General features: G+C 40.6%; 2 protein-coding genes across 3 annotated transcripts; both read right to left on the bottom strand.

The window, feature by feature from the left end:
• Positions 1–304: 304 nt before the first annotated feature.
• Positions 305–3,453, bottom strand: LOC117552904 (peripherin-2-like). The gene is made up of 4 exons (XM_034226585.1): positions 3,304–3,453; positions 1,690–2,120; positions 864–1,110; positions 305–511 (listed from the first exon to the last, which is right to left on the bottom strand). The coding sequence occupies exons 1-4, from the start codon at positions 3,451–3,453 to the stop codon at positions 305–307; spliced, it is 1,035 nt and encodes a 344-aa protein (XP_034082476.1).
• A 1,329-nt stretch (positions 3,454–4,782) lies between these two features.
• Positions 4,783–15,946, bottom strand: si:dkey-273o13.3 (filaggrin). Of its 2 annotated transcripts, XM_034226703.1 has the most exons (7): positions 15,887–15,946; positions 12,707–12,973; positions 8,617–12,082; positions 8,233–8,261; positions 6,738–6,804; positions 6,455–6,559; positions 4,783–6,317 (listed from the first exon to the last, which is right to left on the bottom strand). In XM_034226703.1, the coding sequence occupies exons 2-7, from the start codon at positions 12,844–12,846 to the stop codon at positions 5,595–5,597; spliced, it is 4,530 nt and encodes a 1,509-aa protein (XP_034082594.1). In that variant the 5' UTR covers positions 12,847–12,973; positions 15,887–15,946; the 3' UTR covers positions 4,783–5,594. The 2 variants fall into 2 exon arrangements, with proteins under 2 accessions (XP_034082594.1, XP_034082595.1); XM_034226704.1 differs by lacking the exons at positions 4,783–6,317; positions 6,455–6,559; positions 6,738–6,804; positions 12,707–12,973; positions 15,887–15,946 and having other exon boundaries at positions 8,248–8,261; positions 8,617–11,253.
• Between the last annotated feature and the right edge of the window lie 3,878 nt (positions 15,947–19,824).

Here is a 19,824-nt window from a genome sequence, read left to right as displayed (position 1 = left end):
AGGTTTCCTAACAGGGGACACACTTAATGGCTTTAGATGGATTACTGATTATATCAATCTTCATAATCCTATCGCTTTCACTAACAGGGAGAAGAAAGGCAGAGATATGCATCTTGAAAAACGTTTTGTGGTTGGGTATCTTTTCTGATGATATACAGTATGTGGTTACAATAAGGAATGTTTTTTTTTAATATGTGCAATTCATATGAATAAGTATTTTTACATATATTTAAGTCAAAAATTAGCATTCATTTGTTGCACTCTCAGTGTGAACAAATATTCACAAGTGGGTTTCCTGTGTGGTTTAGGGGTCAGCTGGGGCTTCAGAAGAGCCCTCCCCCACCTGGTTCTTAAACAGGAAGAACTGCATCACAGGTTCAATGAACTCCATCACAGTGTCTTTCACTGATTTCTCCAGCAAGTACCCTTCTGTCTCAATCTCTGTGTTTTCATTCCCTGCCACTGCCTCCATGGCCGTCTGCAGGAACCGCAAGCTCACCAGCACAGAGCCCTGGGAGTGAGGAAGGGGAAGAAATGGGGGAAAAGAGTTGTCAAGCAGCTTCCATTAGAGAGCATCATCAAGGATCCAAATTGCAGTGGTAATTGATGGATATGCATAGATGTACGGGTAAACATCAGACCCTAAGAATAAGTGAGGAATAAATTGAGGTTTACTATCCAACAAGAGTGATATTAAAAACGTAAAACAATGTTGCATACTGGTTTAACTTTTAATACAACTTGGTTGCTGTACCAATGCCTATGAATCAGTTGTATTCCTCAACGATACTCCAAATTGAAAGGCTCACCCCAAAGTTTGCCTGGAATCCTTGTGAAACCACTGTAATTATTGTGTCGTATACCTGCAAGAGGAAGACTGACAGTACTCCAGCCCCAATGGTGTTCATCAAGCCCATGAAGTAGCTGACCAGGGCCTCTCTGCAGCCTCGGAGGTACAGGTTGAGTTCCTCCGTTTGGTATTCATAGTTGAAGTGAGCTGAGTTGTTTGTCAGTTGATACTGGATGCATGGCCGTGGAGAGCTGGGGTTACAGCAACTGAATGGGACTCCATCCAGCAAGTAACGACCATCCACGTTGCTCTTGATGCGGCTAAGGAAAAAAAATGGTGGTTTTTCAGAGCTCATATATACAGTAGGCCTACAGTAATCTAACATATTGTTTTTCGCACTTTTTGCACTTCTGGTTCCCTTGTCACGAAGACATCGTTTTTTTCATTGTTTGTGTTTATTTTCTTGGTTGGATGCCTGAAATAAGGTCTGTGCTCAACACAAGTTTAAGTGATTTTCACATTTAATTTGGACAGACAGGGAACCTCACCTAATGCCTAGTGCTCCTAGTACTTGACTCCTGGTTCTAGGATGGGTTAAAAGCAGTGTGTGTGCTCTGTGCTCTGCATGTGTGACCATTAAAGAGGGGTTTCATCACTCCCAATTCTATTCTATTGTGTATGTTTTTAGGCTAATGCTTTTTACTTCGGACATTTACTAAATGAAAACATTTTCATTTGAGAAAATAATCTCCTAAACATGTGTCTGCCTCATAGTTTATTTTCTCCAATAATCCAAAATCCAAAATAAAAATCCCATTGTCCCAAGACAAACAGTGTAATTCTTACTTCCGGGTTGGCCTACAACTGTGCAGCACTATATAATATTGTGCTAAACTTACTCTTTCACTTCCTTAGAGCTGAAATCAAGGTAGCGGTTGCTGATCCACTGGACCTCAAACCAGTCCCTGAAGTCATTGTTTCCACAACACTGAAACTCCATCTGCAGGCGGTCGATGTTCTGTTTCTGGAAGCAGCGGCCCGGGGTGTCTGTGTCCTTGTAGAAGCGGATGCCGTTCTTCAGGCCGACCTTCAGAGATGACTCCAGACTGCCCTTCATTGCATAGCTCATGATGACAGCAAGCAGCATGAGGACAGTGAAGAAGCAAGAGACGGCAAAATATGGCTTTAGCATGTTCTTCCAGCGAGGAAATCTCTCGGCGTCCAGAGCATCCTGACAGATCTTTGAAGCAAAGATGTTGATACCCAAAGAGGCCAGACCAACAATCATGAGAGTGTTGGGCACAACATGTACATCTGAGTTATCCATAACCTGTAAATAAGTGAGACAATAATGTTATCAACAAATATTTCATTTGTTTGCTGTAAGGAAACATCAGCCTTACTAAGAATTAAACAGAGTCTTTATACGAAGCTATGAAAACGTGCTGGTGTTTCAAACTATAGAACCTGATAGAGATAATGGATACTATTTGCCTGAAATTCCCAAGAATGTCCCCTAAAATACAACTATAAAACACAAAAGTTCTACCAGACTTGAGACATATTTGTCTTTACAACTAAAGCTTTATGTTACATGTCATTTAAAAAATATTCAGACTTCTCTTATCCTCATTCTTACTAAACATCTTTACTACAAATCATAAGATAAAATGAAGTGTAAACTACAATGCATTGCAATATACATTGTAATATGAGAACAATTATATAAGCTTCATGGATTCTGTAATTTATTCATTTACCCGCACTTACACAATCATGCAAACAGACATCCATCAGCTTTTAAAAGCATACATCAATCAAAGAAGATCAAAAAGTCCCTTTCTTGACGCTAAATTCTTATGATTTAGAATAATTATTTTGGGGCAGTAAATGCAAAAAACACAGTTGCAAATGCATAGTTGTGCAAATATTATCTTTTTGAGGCTGCAAATAATTAATATTAGCAATAAGCTAAACAAAACTATGTAGGTTTGTTATTAATACAAAATTAGGATGACAGCATTCAGGAGTAGGGGTTAGGCTGACTGAGAGTGACAAAGCCAGCTTTCAAATTATGAGTCAGAATCGAAAGTGGGTCACAGGTGTTTTTACCACTTGTTAGTCTCCATCAAGGACATTTCTTGGACAGTATATTATATTTAATGTATCCCATAAGACACTTTTACGCAATGTCATGTTTTAAATTGTAACAGTTTAAAGGTAAGACAGGCACAGTATCTTGAGGTTATTCAAATTAGTCACTGCATCACAAAACTGCTGTTCCTCACTGTAGATACAGTATGTACTGAATAACTTTATGGTTATCTGTGTTCTCTGTCAAAAATATAATCAGACCAACTTGGCGTGTCGTTTTCCCCCCGAATATCAGTAACAAAGTGGGATTACTTGTGATAACTTTAACAAATAAACCATAAGTAATTACTCTACTGATTTTTGTATTTGGTTGATAACTCCCTTTAGAATTATAGTCTTTAAATGTAAAACTTGATTACCTCTGCCCTCCTGCGGAGCTCCGTCTTGAGGATGCAGCCCAGGGTGAAGGTGATGGCCCCGGCCACTGTGGCACACCAGGAGAGGAGCCACAGTCCCTGGGCTAGCTTCACCCTTTTCTGAAAAGGGAACTTCATCTTCATCACCACCATGGCTGCAGCCTGGGAATTCGGGTCTTACCAGGGGAATAGGGGAAGGACAGGGACGAGGCAACGAGTGCCGATGATGCGGTGCTTTGTCTGCGAGGAAGAAGGAGGGGTCAGATGCAGGGCACTGAGGCTGGAAAAGCTAAGTTCAACACTAAGTACACACAAATAAACTCAAAGAACACATGGAAAATAGTTTTCTGATTGATTTCTCCAAAAAAGTAAGATGTTATAAAGCAAATCCTTGGAGAGTAACGTTTTAAAGCTTCAGAAGTGGTGCATCTCCAATATAAAACATATTTCACAGCATGACAATTCACCTTTTAATGTCTCCCCAAAAAGTGCTGAAAAAGTCCAGTTATCTCCACTGACCACCGTGTACCACACAGTGGATTTGGCATACTGGATTTGGTGCACCTTGATGCAGGGAGCTTCTTACCACTAATACCTACCTATCCAATTAAACTCGTCTCTGAATCCAGGCCATTGTCTGCTCAGCACCCATCACACACACAGAGGGACATGGAGGACAAAACAAATCCAACCTGACAGGAAGATGGATATACAGTATATCTATAAATATATTACCTGTGTTACACATAGCATCATGACACAATTTGAAATGGATCTGGAATTCATTTGTTATTAATGTTACATATTTCATATTAAAAAAAAGACAATATATTATATGATATCCTGTATTCATACTTTATTTTAAAATGTTATTTGTTTCATATAGTTATTTGTGAATCCTTAAGAGTTCAAAGCAAAAAATAAGTGTCAATGGTAAGCAAACATGTTTAACAATGATGAAATGTTAATGACTCTTTGCTAAATTTAGGGAAGTTTCAAGCAGAATCGAGACAGCATGAGGAAGCTCTTTTCGACACCCTGAAACTGATCCCGGTACAATGCCAGTTTCTTTTACAAACCACAAGCAGAATTGTATGTGATTTCTAAACAAGTGGCCAACTTTAGCTTAGCGGAGATGACGTGAAGTCATGTGATCATGGTCTAGTTTGTTGATAGCCTATTGGGGTCTTTTAACTTCTGCCAAGTGTTGTTCTAAACTAAGTTAGCCAACAAAGTACATCATCCTTGCAGCACTCTGCTGTCCATCTTCTATCCTTCTATGTATTTATCAAGACAAACTATCCAAAGAAAGATGATTAAAAATAAAGCAAACAGCTGACATTATGTTTAATTGATTCTTCATTTTGTTTATAAGATGTTACATTGACCATGGTACATGGATGACATTTACACAAGCTTGTAACATTTGTTTATTTGCAAGAATTTATTTTAAAAGGTGAATGAATGTAACCTGAGGAAATAAGTTTTGCATATACACATATTTAAAGGTATTTTATATTTATAAGTTTACATTTTGTTATATAGTACACGCTAAGACAACAACAAATGGATTAACAAGAAAGCACTGGATTTTCTTTTTCTTTTAGATTACTTGAAGTATATATATTTATATAGCATTCAACAATGCATAATTGAGGCTACCTACAAAAGAAGAAAATATTTTATGATTACATAATGTTACATGCAAAAAGCAAACAGCTTAAAGACATGAAACGACATGCTTATATTGATGATTATACTAAAAAAATAAAAGGTTCCATTAAATGACTAAATCTAAAGGGATTTTTCAAGTTACAGAAAAGTACAGTCATGAATAGGGGTTGAATGAACACGCTGTAATACAATTGTCTATCTTATTTTAAATATGTTTTGAGAAACAAATGAGGAACCCAAAAGAGGTAAAGGGGACATAGGGGGTTACATCTTCTATTTAGCATTTTGAAGGGAACATTTTATCACGCTTTAGTGTTCAAATGACATGTTATTTCTTTAATGATGCAAGCCTGAATACACCTCCATTCACCCTCTGGTCTCTTAAAACTCATGTTTAGTGGCTGTCTCTTTAAGGAAGTCCTAAAGCTGTGGGGGGAGCTCCTCAGAAAACTACTAAAACATTTTTAATTAAAAGGTTAAGTTGAATCCAAACACATGTTAATTAGCGGGGCAGAACCACTGAACCCGTGAAAGAAAGAGCTTAATTGAACTTTACTAATAAATATATAGCTAAAAGTACTATATGTTTTGACACAGTGAACAGGGCCTTCATGTTTCTGTCACAGCTTTGTTCGCTCTGCTTTTATCCCCTCGTCTGTCCAGGCGTTCACCTCGGCCCTGCCCTGCCCCTGCTCTACTCCAGCCTGCGGTCCACCTATGAAGTGGTTGAGCATCCGCTCTGCTGACTGCAGGCCGGCTAGATCTGCCTCTGATGGCCTCACAACAGCCACGTCCCTCTCGTTGCTGGTTCTCCAGTGATGAATGATCTCATTATCTAAATCTTCGACGGCCTCACCCCCTTGGTGGTGGAGGTCCATCATGGCCTCCGTGCCCCTTAGCTCCTTCTGCATATGATGGCGTGCCAGTGGGATTTCCTCAAGGCTAGCAGACCGTATCAGGATGGCGGAGCCAACGTTTGGACTGGTGGTGATCCTGTAAGTGCCTTCACCTGTCAAAGCTTCAGACAGATTCTCATTGTGGATGGTGAACTGGAGATGAGGTATCTGCATTTGGCATCTGAGGATTTCCTCACCACCTGACTCGCTGTCTTTGTCCATATCTGCATCCCGGTGTCTCCATACCTGACCTCTGTTGGATCCTGTCAGTACAAATCGTGGGGTATCATCTCCTATCTCTGACCAGTCAGATTCTTCCTCCTCTGGAACTGGCCCCAGACATTGGTCTTGCCCTCCAGGGTTGGTGTTGTTGTAGTCATGGATGTCCATGAACTCAGCCGGAGGCGGGGTGATAGGAGAAACCACCTGATTCATGGCATCACCTAACTGAATTAGAGTTCAGGGTTGTGGAGCACAGAAGTTATCCTCATCAAGTAGAGATTGCAGATAGATTTGTATTGATTAAATAATGCAGAGGTAACATATTTTTTCACTATGTATATTTACTGAGGTAAAGATCTTACATTGAATTTTTCCACACTGTTGGCACATTTTGCATCAGCGAGGTGCTTCGTCAGTCCAGAAATACGCTGGTTCAACCTCTCACGTTCTCCTTCCATACCCTGAGCCTGACAGAGAGAGCACAGGAAGCACGGTTGTCGCAGGTCATTAGTAAGGGGGTAATTGTACGTTACAACATCCCCTCCCAAGAATTGTACAAGAATTTTGAAATGTTTTACAATCGTTTTGATGATTCTAAATACTTAAGCTCACGCACAAGAAGCATAGAAAGTCTTCCAATCTTACCGCTGACTGAAGCTTATTCTCTAGAACACTACTAGTCTGTTGTGTTGAGGAGCAGTTTTCATATAGTCTGAAATGATGTAAAGGAAGACAGAAAAGTTACTCAACAATATATTGCAGTATACACACATGTTAGGGTTAGGGTTTAAGTAATAGCTGTGCATCATCTTAGATCCCAAAAAATGGAAAAATCTATTTTTTTTAGGAAAACGGATGATGGTGGCTTTGTACATCTTATTCACTTTTATTAGAATGTTAACTCTTTTAGATCTCTGAAATTGCATATATTTCCATTGTTTGGACAAATACATTGCAAATACATGTTATTGAAGGGAGCTGCATGAGCCCAACTTCATGTTTTTGGTTAATTTATTAAGCTTATTAAATATAATTTGTGGAACCCCAAACCGTCTACACACTGATAGTGTGCTAAGCAGTGTCAAGTGTTTGGCACCATATAAATAACATAGTGAGAAATAATCAAAGTAACTTTTTTGCATTTGCTACAAACGATCTCCTTCCCTTGAGAACAAATACTAAGATGACTGATGTATAGTATATATGAATTATGATATGTGTTAGGAGCGAAGGAGGTTAAAATCAGAAGAACAAAATGTGTTTTCTGCGCATTCATGACCTCCCAAACCTCTCTGTAATGGTGCTAAGCTCCATACGTGTCCTCTGAAGTTCTGCTTCCAAAAGCTTCTGGCTGCACATGAATTCCTCTCCTAAACACTCCATCCTCACTGCGGTCTTCAGCAAAGTCTTATGCAGACCTTCATTCTGCTCCTGTAGGATCCTATCAGGACAGTTTCACAAAAGAGACTCCCAACTGAGGAAAATGTGAATGAGCATTTGATGGATTAATTTAATAATTCTTAAAGGGGCCCTATTACGCCTTTTGGGGTTTTCCCTTTCCTGTGTAATATAGGTTTGCGTGCATGTAAATGGTCTGGAAAGGCTAAAATCGCAACGTTCCCTCCAGAGGGAGTTTCTCTACCACACACTCCCCCCTTCCTGAAACGCCTCCATTGGACTCCTTTGTTTACTTCTGTAACATAGTGACATCACTCATGCTAATATTGGTTAGGACTCCAACATATTGTACGTGATAGGCTAAGGGGTGGGACATCTCTAAGTGCTTGATCAATCACAACAGAGCTGGCCAGCTAACCAATCAGAGCAGACTGGGCTCTGGTTTCAGACAGAGGGTGAAAAGAGGTACTGCAGAACAGGCAGTATGAGAAAAATAAAGGGCTTTTTTAATATTAAAGCATGGAAATTAGCATTATATGTACTTTTTAATCTATTCTGTCATCACTCCACACTCTAATTGTACACATTGGATGTACATTACACAGGTCAATGCTTTTTTTACGATAGTCACTTCCAAAACAATTTGAGTGAGCAACCAATAAGTCTATGGACACTATCATGGTCATGGTTGTTATTTGGAATATTATCATTCACAATCCCAAAATAACTATAACACACTTACATGATTTTACCCAGTCCATGTTTCTTTTCCTGCGTGAAAGGAAAAAATAAAACTTTAAACATTACAATCAGAAATACTATTGATCATGACAAAATAATACATTTAAAGAAATGTGGAATGTCAATTATGATTACCATTGGTTTGTACATGATAACCAATCTATTGTTCTGTAATTTAACTTTAATCTAGAGTTCACGGTTACATGCACACTGGTGCCCAAATCAATAAACAAGCAAATGAGTGGAACATTATTATATAAGAATGTAATCAAGCATGTACAGTATAACACAAGGAACTATTGATTTACCAATAATTACTTTATGGAAATACTGTTATAGGGGATTTAATTAATGAGTATATGCTTAACCCAAGTGAATGTCATACTTTATGTAACGATGAGCCAGTGCAGCTTGTCTGTTCCTCATCCTGACTGGAGGGGCTGCTAGTACTCCTGGGTAAATCTGCAATGCTGGAGAGAGCTGGGCTGCCAGCAGAATGCTGCTCTAAATGAGCGTTGTGATCATCAGGATCATTAAGATCCTCATGGTCAAGATCTTTTTTTTTGGAGTGGGGATGGTTGAGATGTGATTCAGGGTGATGTCCTTGGTTATGCCTTGTGCTATGGTAATCAACATGGTGATGCTGATGCGATTCACTGTGGTGATCTCCATGGTGATGGAGATGTCCTGCACTGTGGTGGTCTCCATGGTGATGCGGATGGGATTTATTGTGGTGGTCTCCATTATGATGGGGATGCAAGTCACTGTGGTGGTCTCCATGGTGATGGGGATGGCCAGTACTGTGGTGGTCTCCATGGTGATGCGATTCATTGTGGTGGTCTCCATGGTGATGTGGATGCAATTCACTGTGGTGGTCTCCATGGTGATGGGGATGGCCAGTACTGTGGTGGTCTCCATGGTGATGCGATTCATTGTGGTGGTCTCCATGGTGATGTGGATGTGATGGATTTTGATGGTCTCCATGATGTAGATGGCCTGAACTGTGGTGGTCTCCATGGTGATGGGATTCACTGTTCTGGTCTCCATGGTGATGCAGAGGGCCAGAACTATGTTGGTCTCCATGGTGATGCCGATGTGATTCACTGTGTTGCTGAGGAGTTTTGCTGAGATGGTCTCCGTGGTGATGCGGAAGAGTTTTACTGTGATGGTCTCCATGCTGACGCGGAAGAGTTGTGCTGTGATGGTCTCCATGGTCATGCGGAAGAGTTTTGGTGTGATGGTCTCCATGGTGACGCGGAAGAGTTGTGCTGTGATGGTCTCCATGGTGATGCGGAATAGTTTTGCTGTTAAGTTCTCCATGGTGACGCGGATGCGATTCACTGTGCTGGTCTCCATGGTGATGGGATTCATTGGGGAGGTCTCCATGGTGATGAAGTTCACTGTTCTTGTCTCCATGGTGACGCAGATGCGATTCACTGTGGTGGTCTTCGTGGTGATGTGATTCACTGTGGTGATCTCCATGGTGATGCACTTCACTTTGGTGGTCTCCATGGTGATGTGATTCACTGTGGTGATCTCCATGGTGATGCAATTCACTTTGGTGGTCTCCATGGTGATTTGATTCACTGTGGTGGTCTTCCTGGTGATGCTGATGAGATTCACTGTGATGGTCTCCATGATGTTGCGGAAGAGTTTTACTGTGATGGTCTCCATGCTGACGCGGAAGAGTTGTGCTGTGATGGTCTCCATGGTCATGTGGAAGAGTTTTGGTGTGATGGTCTCCATGGTGACGCGGAAGAGTTGTGCTGTGATGGTCTCCATGGTGATGCGGAATAGTTTTGCTGTTATGTTCTCCATGGTGATTTGATTCACTGTGGTGGTCTTCCTGGTGATGCTGATGAGATTCACTGTGATGGTCTCCATGATGTTGCGGAAGAGTTTTACTGTGATGGTCTCCATGCTGACGCGGAAGAGTTGTGCTGTGATGGTCTCCATGGTCATGCGGAAGAGTTTTGGTGTGATGGTCTCCATGGTGACGCGGAAGAGTTGTGCTGTGATGGTCTCCATGGTGATGCGGAATAGTTTTGCTGTTATGTTCTCCATGGTGACGCGGATGCGATTCACTGTGCTGGTCTCCATGGTGATGGGATTCATTGAGGAGGTCTCCATGGTGATGAAGTTCACTGTTGTTGTCTCCATGGTGACGCAGATGTGATTCACTGTGGTGGTCTTCATGGTGATGGGATTCACTGTGGTGGTCTCCATGGTGATGCAGATGGCCCGAACTCTTGTGGTCTCCATGGTGATGCGATTCAATATGATGGTTTCTATGGGAAAGCTGGTTTGCTTCACTTTGGTGGTCTCCATGGTGATCGGGATTTGAATCACTGTTGTGGTCTCCTTGGTGATCCTGATGCAATTCACTGTGGTGGTCTCCATGGTGACGCTGATTAACTTTGCTGTGGTCGTCTCTATGGTGGTGCCAATGAGATTTACTGTGGTGATCTCCATGGTGACCTGATTTTGTAGGGTGTTTAATGTTGGGGTGGTTGGTAAGGTGATGGTGACTTGAACTGTGTTGGTGGTGATGAGCATGGTCACGGTGGTGGCCATGGTGATGACGACTAGAAGGGCTACAATGTTTGCCCCGGTGAGGTTGAAGAATCGCACTTTGATGCTCTCCATGGTGTGGGTTTGGGCTGTAATGGTCCCTGTGATGATGGTCACCATAGTGATGGTGACGGGATGAGTGACCATGATCACTATGGTGATGACTTGTGTTGTGGTGGGTTTTGTGATGATGGTGATGTCTATGGGTGTTGCATTTACCATGGTGATGATGATGATGATGACTAGAACTGTGATGGTGTCCTTGGTGACGGTGATGGTAGTGCTCACTAGACGGTGATTGGGAGCGACTCAGGTTAAGAGGTGAGTCTGTGGAGTGGTGTCGTTGATGTTCTTGAGAGTGAGAAAGACGAGAGGAGTGCTTGCTGGTATGGGAGAACTTGCTGGAGGTAACTGAGGTTCTACTGGCAAGCCGACTCCTCGGCTGTTTATGTTTCTCAGGTTTGGACGCCCTACTTGATCTAACAGAGACATGTCCTGGACTGTAGGTTTTTTTGGCATCTTTAACTCCAAGAGTGCTGAGTCTCATAGGGCTGAGCACCTGTCGAGTGATCTCATTCAGAAAGGCAGAGAAATCCTTTTTTTCCTTCATTACATTCTTCGTGGCTTCACCTTTTCTCCCATCATGTTCATTTCCATCTTCATTTCTGTGCAAATCTCTCTTTTTGGGTCTAGTGAGAGCCTCCATTGATTTTGCTTTGCGGAAACTCCCATCTTTTCCTAAGCCTTTTGTAGTCCTCTGTTTCTTCTTAAGAGTACCTTGGGTGCCACTGTGAGATGACTTGTCTTTATCCTTTCTTTGTTTGGCAGAGAGCCTGTTTTGATGCCCTCTTTTATCTATCAAAGGGGCTGTGTCGTCACCTTCAAAATACTTCCTGGAAATGTCAGTGCAGGACTGTGAATGCTGGGGCTTCTTAATTTGATGTTTGTCTGAACACTTACTGCTGGTGTCAGAGGACAGGCTAGTGGAAGAGGACGATTTTGAAGAGGAGGAAGAAAAGGAAGGGGAGGAGGAAGAGGGAGAAGAGGAGGAGGGTGTAGATGTTGATGATGATGATGATGATGATGAAGAAGAAGAAGAAGAAGATGAAGAAGAGGATGAGGATGAGGAGGAACCAGAGGAGGAACTCAATGAGGTTTCTGAAAGAGAAGCATGACGATGGTTGTGTTTGTGATGGTGATGATGTTGAGTCTTGTCTTCATGACGCTGATGGTCGGACGGATGGTCAGTGAAAATGCTGTCCTCTGCTGTTGATTGGGTGCTATTTTAAAAAGAAAACACGTGTAAATACATGTTATAAAGACTTGCAGGGATACCAAAACGAGGATATGTCAATAGTCATTAAAAATAATTGATGTAACTTATTGAATGAACTACATAAGGGTCTCATGGATGCTTTCGACTAGTTACACACCAATCAACTATAAGGAAGTAAAAACGTATGCATCCATAATTGTGCATCCATCCTCATAACATTTAATTGCTGATGGTCAGTAAAGTCAAATGCCTGTTCAGACATAATAATCACTTCGTGTAAAGTAACTAGATGTACTAAAGTACTGCTCTTTGTGTATTTTTAAGTGAAAGCACTTTGGTACTATGTTTTGAATGGTGCTATATAAATAAAGTGTATTATTATTATAACTACTAAAGTGAATTAATTAGACATTTAAATTACAATGTTTGTTGATAAAGTATATTATTTGATTATGAGTAAAGCATTATGAGTAGATTATATTTCACTATGAATGCCCTCATAATGCACAATTGACCCAAAACAAATAAAATAAAAGGTAAATGTTTACACATCATAGTTCAGTCTAATATTAATCACATCATTTATACATAAGGAAAGGCAATATACAGTTAAAAAAAACGGACTTACTCAGGGCTTTCATTGTAATCTGACTGAAGTAACTTTTGATGATGACGATGGCCTTGATTTTGGTGATGGTGCTTCATTTGTTTAGATTTTGAGGTAGTGGTCTTTCCGTGCCTGTGGTCCTTTTGTTGAGGGTCGCCCATTTCAGATGTGTGCCCTTTAACTCCACCGGTGCCCTTAATGAAGATGTAAAGGACTGAAATATGTTTCCATCAACTGGTGCTGCATGTGCTGGGCCTGGACCTTTAGAAACTGGCACAATATTGATCCCTGGGGAAATGTCACATAGTTTAGTTGCATGTGACCTTATTGTCTATCTATCCACAGAAATAATTAATTAAAGTATGTTTTTGTATTTTGTACACAAAAAAGCTAACTTTTATAAACAAAAATACATTTATTTTAAACAGAATTAATGCAATGCGACATACAATAAAAAGGAAAAATATAAATAAATCCCATGCAGTCTTTATGTGCAAAATGCAGCCTTTTAAAATGATTAGAAATTACATTTAATATGTAACTCCAAAAGTACTAGGTTTTGAATGCAAGTTCATTCTAGTTCAGCAGCTATAGTGAATTGAATTCAGATGTACTATCTACATCTATCATGAAGCCAACATCTGTACTTACGTCGTCAAAGAAGCCACAGGAATGAGACAATGGTGATGAACAAAATAACTCTGTCTCTCTCTCAACGATGCACAGTCTAATTGAACTGGGAGGAACATATGAAACCCACACATCAATATATACTCCCGTGCCATCCAATGACAGAGGGGACCCTTCTTGCACGTAACTCCACTGTATAATGTTCTTCACATGATGGCTTATGCAAGTATGTTAAAGTTACCTGCATGAATGAGTAACATCATTTACTATACATGCTTCAAAACCAAAAAACAGATCAACCATACAGACTATATTGAGACTATTGGTTGGCTGACACACAACTCTGTTATGGTCCTTTGAAGGTCACGACACAAAAATGGAATCAGAAGTATGGAAGTGGTCTGTGGAATTAACACATAATAATGGTGTGTTAGTTGGAGATATTGGAAATGTCTTACTTCTAGTTAATACACAAAGGAATGAATTAAATGCTGATGGCAATAGATAGCTAACATAATTTCATCACAGAGTTGAATCGAGTGTTAGCAGGGCTTGTTTGAACACTGATATCGGGATTTGTTTGTACATTTGCCCACTAATGATACTGTTTATGTTTATTTTTTATGTGACATTTTCAGAGATTTCAAACAGTTTTGAACAATTAAAGACAATATTTATATCGTAGTTGATCATTATTATCATTTTAAATGGTCAAAGACAAATGTAATTAGACTTTGCAACTGAAAAAATGCTTGAAAATGGTTTATATTTGCAGGTAATTTGTAATGTTTTTCAACTCATAAACGTGTACATAATGACCTATTTGCTTCTTTTTTTTTTAAATGCGCACATTAAAATAGATGTTACATAAACTTTACATTTCTGCTGGTTGGACAAATAACCAACCAGCTAACACACATCATGCCAGAAAAAATTGCAGAGGGAAAAGTGTGCCAAGCAACCCCAGTCTCTCCTGCACAGCTTCCTGTATCTGCATTGCTGTTGATAAACTCAACAAACTTTCCTTATATGACTTTTTGGACAACGGTGGCAAGTTTAAAGTTATCAAAGTGATAATTTAGGATTTTGTTAATTAACCTGTCAGGCTAACGAACATTTTTTCACCAACATTATGCTCACAGTTTTGCTTTCCAGAGATTTCAGTAAATCTGCATGATGTTTTTATTTGGAGATTCCCTGAGCACATAATATGATTTATGAATGTCTTAAGGCCCTGACACACCAACCTGATTTTGGGAGTCAGAGGCTGTCAGAGGCAGTCGGGCATTCGCGGCGCCCTACTCAGGTTGGTGCAGGGCCTGCCCTAGACTTTTGGGGGCCCTAAGCAAGCTTTGGCTTGGGGGCCCCCCTCACTCTAGCACGTTCTTACTACACACAACACGGAACCAACTTTTCAATCAATCAATCAATGTTACATTTGTCTCAGTGGACTTCACAGTTTGTACAGAATATCAGTATGACAATACGACACCCTCTGTCCTTAGACCCTCACATCGTACAAGGAAAAACTTCCGGAGAAAACCCACAGTTTAAAGGGAAAAATGGGAGAAACCTCAGGGAGAGCAACAGAGGAGGGATCCCTCTCCCAGGACGGACAGACGTGCAATAGATGCCGTGTGTAAATTGAAAAGATAATACATTTGCAACATAGGTAGTCCAAACTTTTGTCTTATGATGTTAGCATAAGCACACATATTGTATAAATAAGCATGTAAACACCGTGGACCTAACCTCCTCTAGGGGGGTCCGGGGGCATGCTCCCCGGGAAGATTTTCTTTTTAAACATTGAAGTTAAAAGTATCAATCTGGTGCACTTTGAGAGCAAAATTAAGAGATCTATGGATACATCTCTCAACACCCATATGAAACGGAACTGTAAACAGATTTTTTTCTTTATGGATATTTGACAAATCACAACTGTATTCTTGTTTTGTCATATAGTATTTCATAACTGTTTTTCATTTATTCTCTCTGGCTGTCCATCTCATAATGTTCACATAGAAACTAGCTGTCAATAGGAATATCATTCAGAAGAATTATAATTTCCTGCAAAAATCTGTCACAAAAAGAGGTTTCACATTTAAATTCAGGTGTTGTTATGGCAACGTCAGTGGCCAAACAGCCACATTTACTGCTGCAAATACGTTCAAACATGCTGTTGACACGTAAAGCAGTGGCAACTATGCCACCATTTCAGCTGACTTTTTCTCAGAAATACTGTCACATAACATCCATATATTTCAGTGCTAGGTTGATGTTTAGCTAAGCTAACTATGAAACACTTTAACTGACAGGACTCCGGATCAACTTTGTACTGTAAGGTAGCTTCTAGCTTCATGTCGAACAGTAAGACAACATTTCCCAGAGAGCTTTCTTTGAAATCACCAGGTAACGCTAAAAAACACAACATTTAGATTGTATGACAAAGTGTTTATTTAATATATCTGGCTAGCTTTAGCTTACCCCCGGAATTCAAAGTAACGTCAACGTAGTAATTTATGCTTTGCTTACATGTTCGCATAACTTGTAAGTTTACTGACATTTACATACCTTGTTTACCTGGCTCAAGTGGTGGCCCTGGGGTTGTTGTGTGAGCCACCACTTGAGAATGTTCGTCTTTTTTAAGAAATTGTTTTCTTATGTATGTCCATCTTCAAAAACTCTGAGTCCGACTGACAGTTTAAACATTGTCACAGCTCACAGGATAGGTACCTGTCAGCCAATGAGACAAATGTTTATTTCCATTCAACTCTCTGGTTGGTCTGGTGTCTTGCCTCTGTTGCATTCACTGAACACGGGAAATTACATTCCTGCCGTCCTCTCTAGTGTCATGATGAGGTTCAGGTAAAGCACGGTTAATGTATTATAATATTGACTCAATAATATAATACATTACTTTGAGAGTAGGCAATCTAGGCATATTAACACAATTAATTAAACATACTTATCACGGCGACGGTGTACTGAGATTTTTTTAATTTTTGTAATTAGTCTTTGCGTTGTGTTCGTAGGCGGGCGGCGTAGCCAACGCAGGCGACGTAGCAGACGTAAAAGTCGGGACGCCTTCGGTACACGTTCTTTGGTCTCAGGTTGGTGTGTAGCGGCCTTTAAAGGTAGGATAGGTAATAATGGAGAAACCAGCTCGAGTGCGCTAGAATTTGAAAGTACGCAGCCGAAAAAAATCTGCCCCTTCCTTCAGACTTCCTTACAGAGCCCCTCCTCCAACACACATGAACACGCACATGACCAATGAGGGCACGAGATAAGTTTGTGCACGAGATGGAAGGCTGACAGGCAGGTAGGCCATCCAATTATCTGACCCGGGCTGGCTCAGATAATTGGTCTAGGGTTGCAGTCGAATAGTCCAAAAATCAGCTCCTAACGTCTGTCCCTATCGTCTATCCCTTGACCTCTGTGTGAAACGTCACAGGGTTAAGGGATAGTGGATAGGATCATTCAAAAGGATTTAGGAGAAGAGACTGTGGTACTTTAGAGAATTCGACTGCACTTTCACTATCCGACGTGTTTATGATGCGCCAGCGGACGTCATAAATGTGCATCTGCTGCTGTGGGGAAACTATGGAAACCAGTGGCGTTTTCTCCCGGAGGCCAAGGGAAGCCAGGCTTCCTCTGTTTTTTCGGATTGTAAATAAATAAATAAAAACACTTTGTTTTGTTTCGATAATTCTCCTTTACTGTGTGTTGCTGCCGGCCCGTCTCTCCCCCATTCTCATTGAGTATTTTACAAAGAGTGAAACAAAACAGCGCCCCTCTAGATGTTATGGTGAAACAGTAGATTGCACTCACTGTTGCGAGAGGAGGCCAGCCGAATCTGGCTTCCTTTGGTGAAAAAAAATGGAGGGATTGACCAATCAGATGAGGCCCACGTGATGCCCCTGCCAACCTGTGATTGGTCAGGGCCATGCCAAGGGAAGCCAGCCGCCTCTAGCTTCCCTTCAGGGGCGGCTGGCGGCTGGCGATTTGATTGGACACTGCCATCCAATCAAATCACATCAACATCAGTTTTAATACTGTAACTGTCATCACCGCCGTTAGAAATTATCAAGCAAATGAAGCATTATGGAGGGTGGAGATTTGGCGTACTTAATCAAACATAACTTTACTAAACTTCCGCTACAGCAGCAACTAAAAATTAAATCAGATGACAGGCCAATGCCCGCACTCGAGCTGTGTGTACACAGAGGAAAAAGGGAGATAATCGGACGTTCAATGAGGACAATTATGTCCGCACAGAGTGGCTAACTGGAAGCGCTAAACTTCAGCGTCTATTTGGCTGGCCATGTCTTCTTTTTGACAAGGATTCGTGCTCCCTGAACAATACTTGGGCAACTTCAGGATTCATCGACCTTGCCAACCTGTCACGGGCAATTGAGAGGCACGGTAAATCCAAAAATCACATAGATTGTGTGATTGTCTGCATACATTAATAAGTAAAATGCTTAAATTAATAAGAAGAGAGTTTCAGCTGGAGAGTGCGTGCGGACCTGTCGGTTAGATAACAGGCGTGTGCAAGTCCTGCATCTGTGTGATACAAATGTGTGTAAAATGATACCGGGCGCTGTAATCACTCATCTGGTTACGTTATTGACCGCCCCCCGACCCAAAAAATGGGCTTCCCCTACATTTTTCCCCACGCCACGCTACTGATGGAAACTACAGTTTTCTATACAGCGGACTACAACATGGATGTTTAATAAGAACGAGGGACTACTGTAAACTCATCTAGAGACTCTGCACCGTGCTCTGATGCTGTTGTGTTATGCTTTATGAACGTGGACAACAGAGAAACATATTCTTCATGACCAAAGTTGGAATTGAAATAAAAAAGGAAAGTGAAACTTATGCTCGTCACCCTCTCCCTCCGGTCCACATTAATACAAATGATCCCAATACGTATGATTGTATGAACTATGAAAAGATCTTAAAATCAATACAAATGTATTTATAATAAACGTTAGTCCTTAACATCTATCACTGTGTATATCACCATTCAAACATCTTTTAAAAGTTGAACAAACCCCACACAGCTCAGTAAAGACTGTGAGATGTTGACTTTATTTGATCATTTCAGTAAAAACTAACTTCATATTTCTCTTTTTGATTATAGGCTATTACTGATGAACGTTCAAAACAAAGCACTTTGGGAAGTTACCGTTTTAAAAAGCTTAATAAGCACGGTAACTTTCATGATATCATTTCTCGGTCATAACCGGTTGTTTCCGTGAACGGCCGAATGTTGTGTGACGGCAAATGCTGCGGCTGCAAGGCATTGTGGGGCAGCATTTTCTCCTCTCCTTTCGTAAAGGGTGGTCCAGTGGTTCCTAGGAAGGTTCCTAAGCTAAATGGACTATTCGACTGCAACCTAGCTTTTTACAGCGCCACGGCTTCCACCGATGAAATATTTGTATATATGTATTGTCAAAGCATTTAATTTATTCATTGCTATCGGGATGTTAAGAGCATTCCATGGAATATAACAAAAAGTGTTTCTGAAGTGAATTACCTACCCTACCTTTAAGGTCTGAGTCAATGTACCAAACAAAAGAAAATACACTGGCTAGTGTTGTATAACTCTACTTTCGGTGTTGCTCATCTAAAGAAGCAGAAACTCTTCTGAATAACTTGAGGCATGTAAGTGGGTGGGTGTCAGATGTCAACTTTTTATTTTCTTTAAAGTCAGAAAATGTTAGTGCTTGGCTTGCTTTGCTTTAGTGAAAATATTCCGGTGTGAACGTCACACCAAAAACCATACACTTATGTGGAGAATAAACAAATAACATCATATCAGGAAGATTATTTTTCAAACTCTCAGTGTCATCATGTGAACAGAGCAGAAAAGCTGTGCTGCCTACAGTATTAATTGTATCTACAGTGTCAGAGTATTGATCAGGATGTTCCTATTATGTCAGTGCAATGGGCAACCTAATAACTCAGAGGTATTGAGAAATACATCGAATTCCAATAGTGTGACCAAGGTAATTACATATCACTAGGCATGGTGACAATATATTAAGCACCTTGGGATTCAAACCATTTTCTCAAAGAATATATCAGACAGTAAAAAACATTGCTTTGTTATGCACAGAAGTGACAGATCTCTAATCTTTTTTTGTATTTTCGCAACACGTCTGTTCATTGCCGCCGGCAGCTTTCCCTGCATCAATGTCATATGGCTCAGAGCACCCAACAATCAATGGCTGACACACTGTGTGACTGTTTGGCTAACGTAATGGAAATTCAGAAGAGGAAACTAACACTCACACGTACGTGTAAAGCCAGGATGTATTGGTGAATATTTAGAACACAGATGTCTACACTTGAAAGGGGGGTTATTACGAGGATTCCCAAGGACAGCATGTGACAACGTTACGAAATAAAGGATGCCATACCAGTGCTTGAATTGGAATGAAAAAGGTGCCAGTACTCTAAAATCAGCAACTTTTTCAAGTCAATTTTATATATACAGC

Source organism: Gymnodraco acuticeps, unplaced genomic scaffold (assembly GCF_902827175.1).
Source record: "Gymnodraco acuticeps unplaced genomic scaffold, fGymAcu1.1, whole genome shotgun sequence".
Classification (NCBI taxonomy): Eukaryota; Metazoa; Chordata; class Actinopteri; order Perciformes; family Bathydraconidae; genus Gymnodraco; species Gymnodraco acuticeps.
This window is presented reverse-complemented; position numbering and strand designations above follow the sequence as displayed.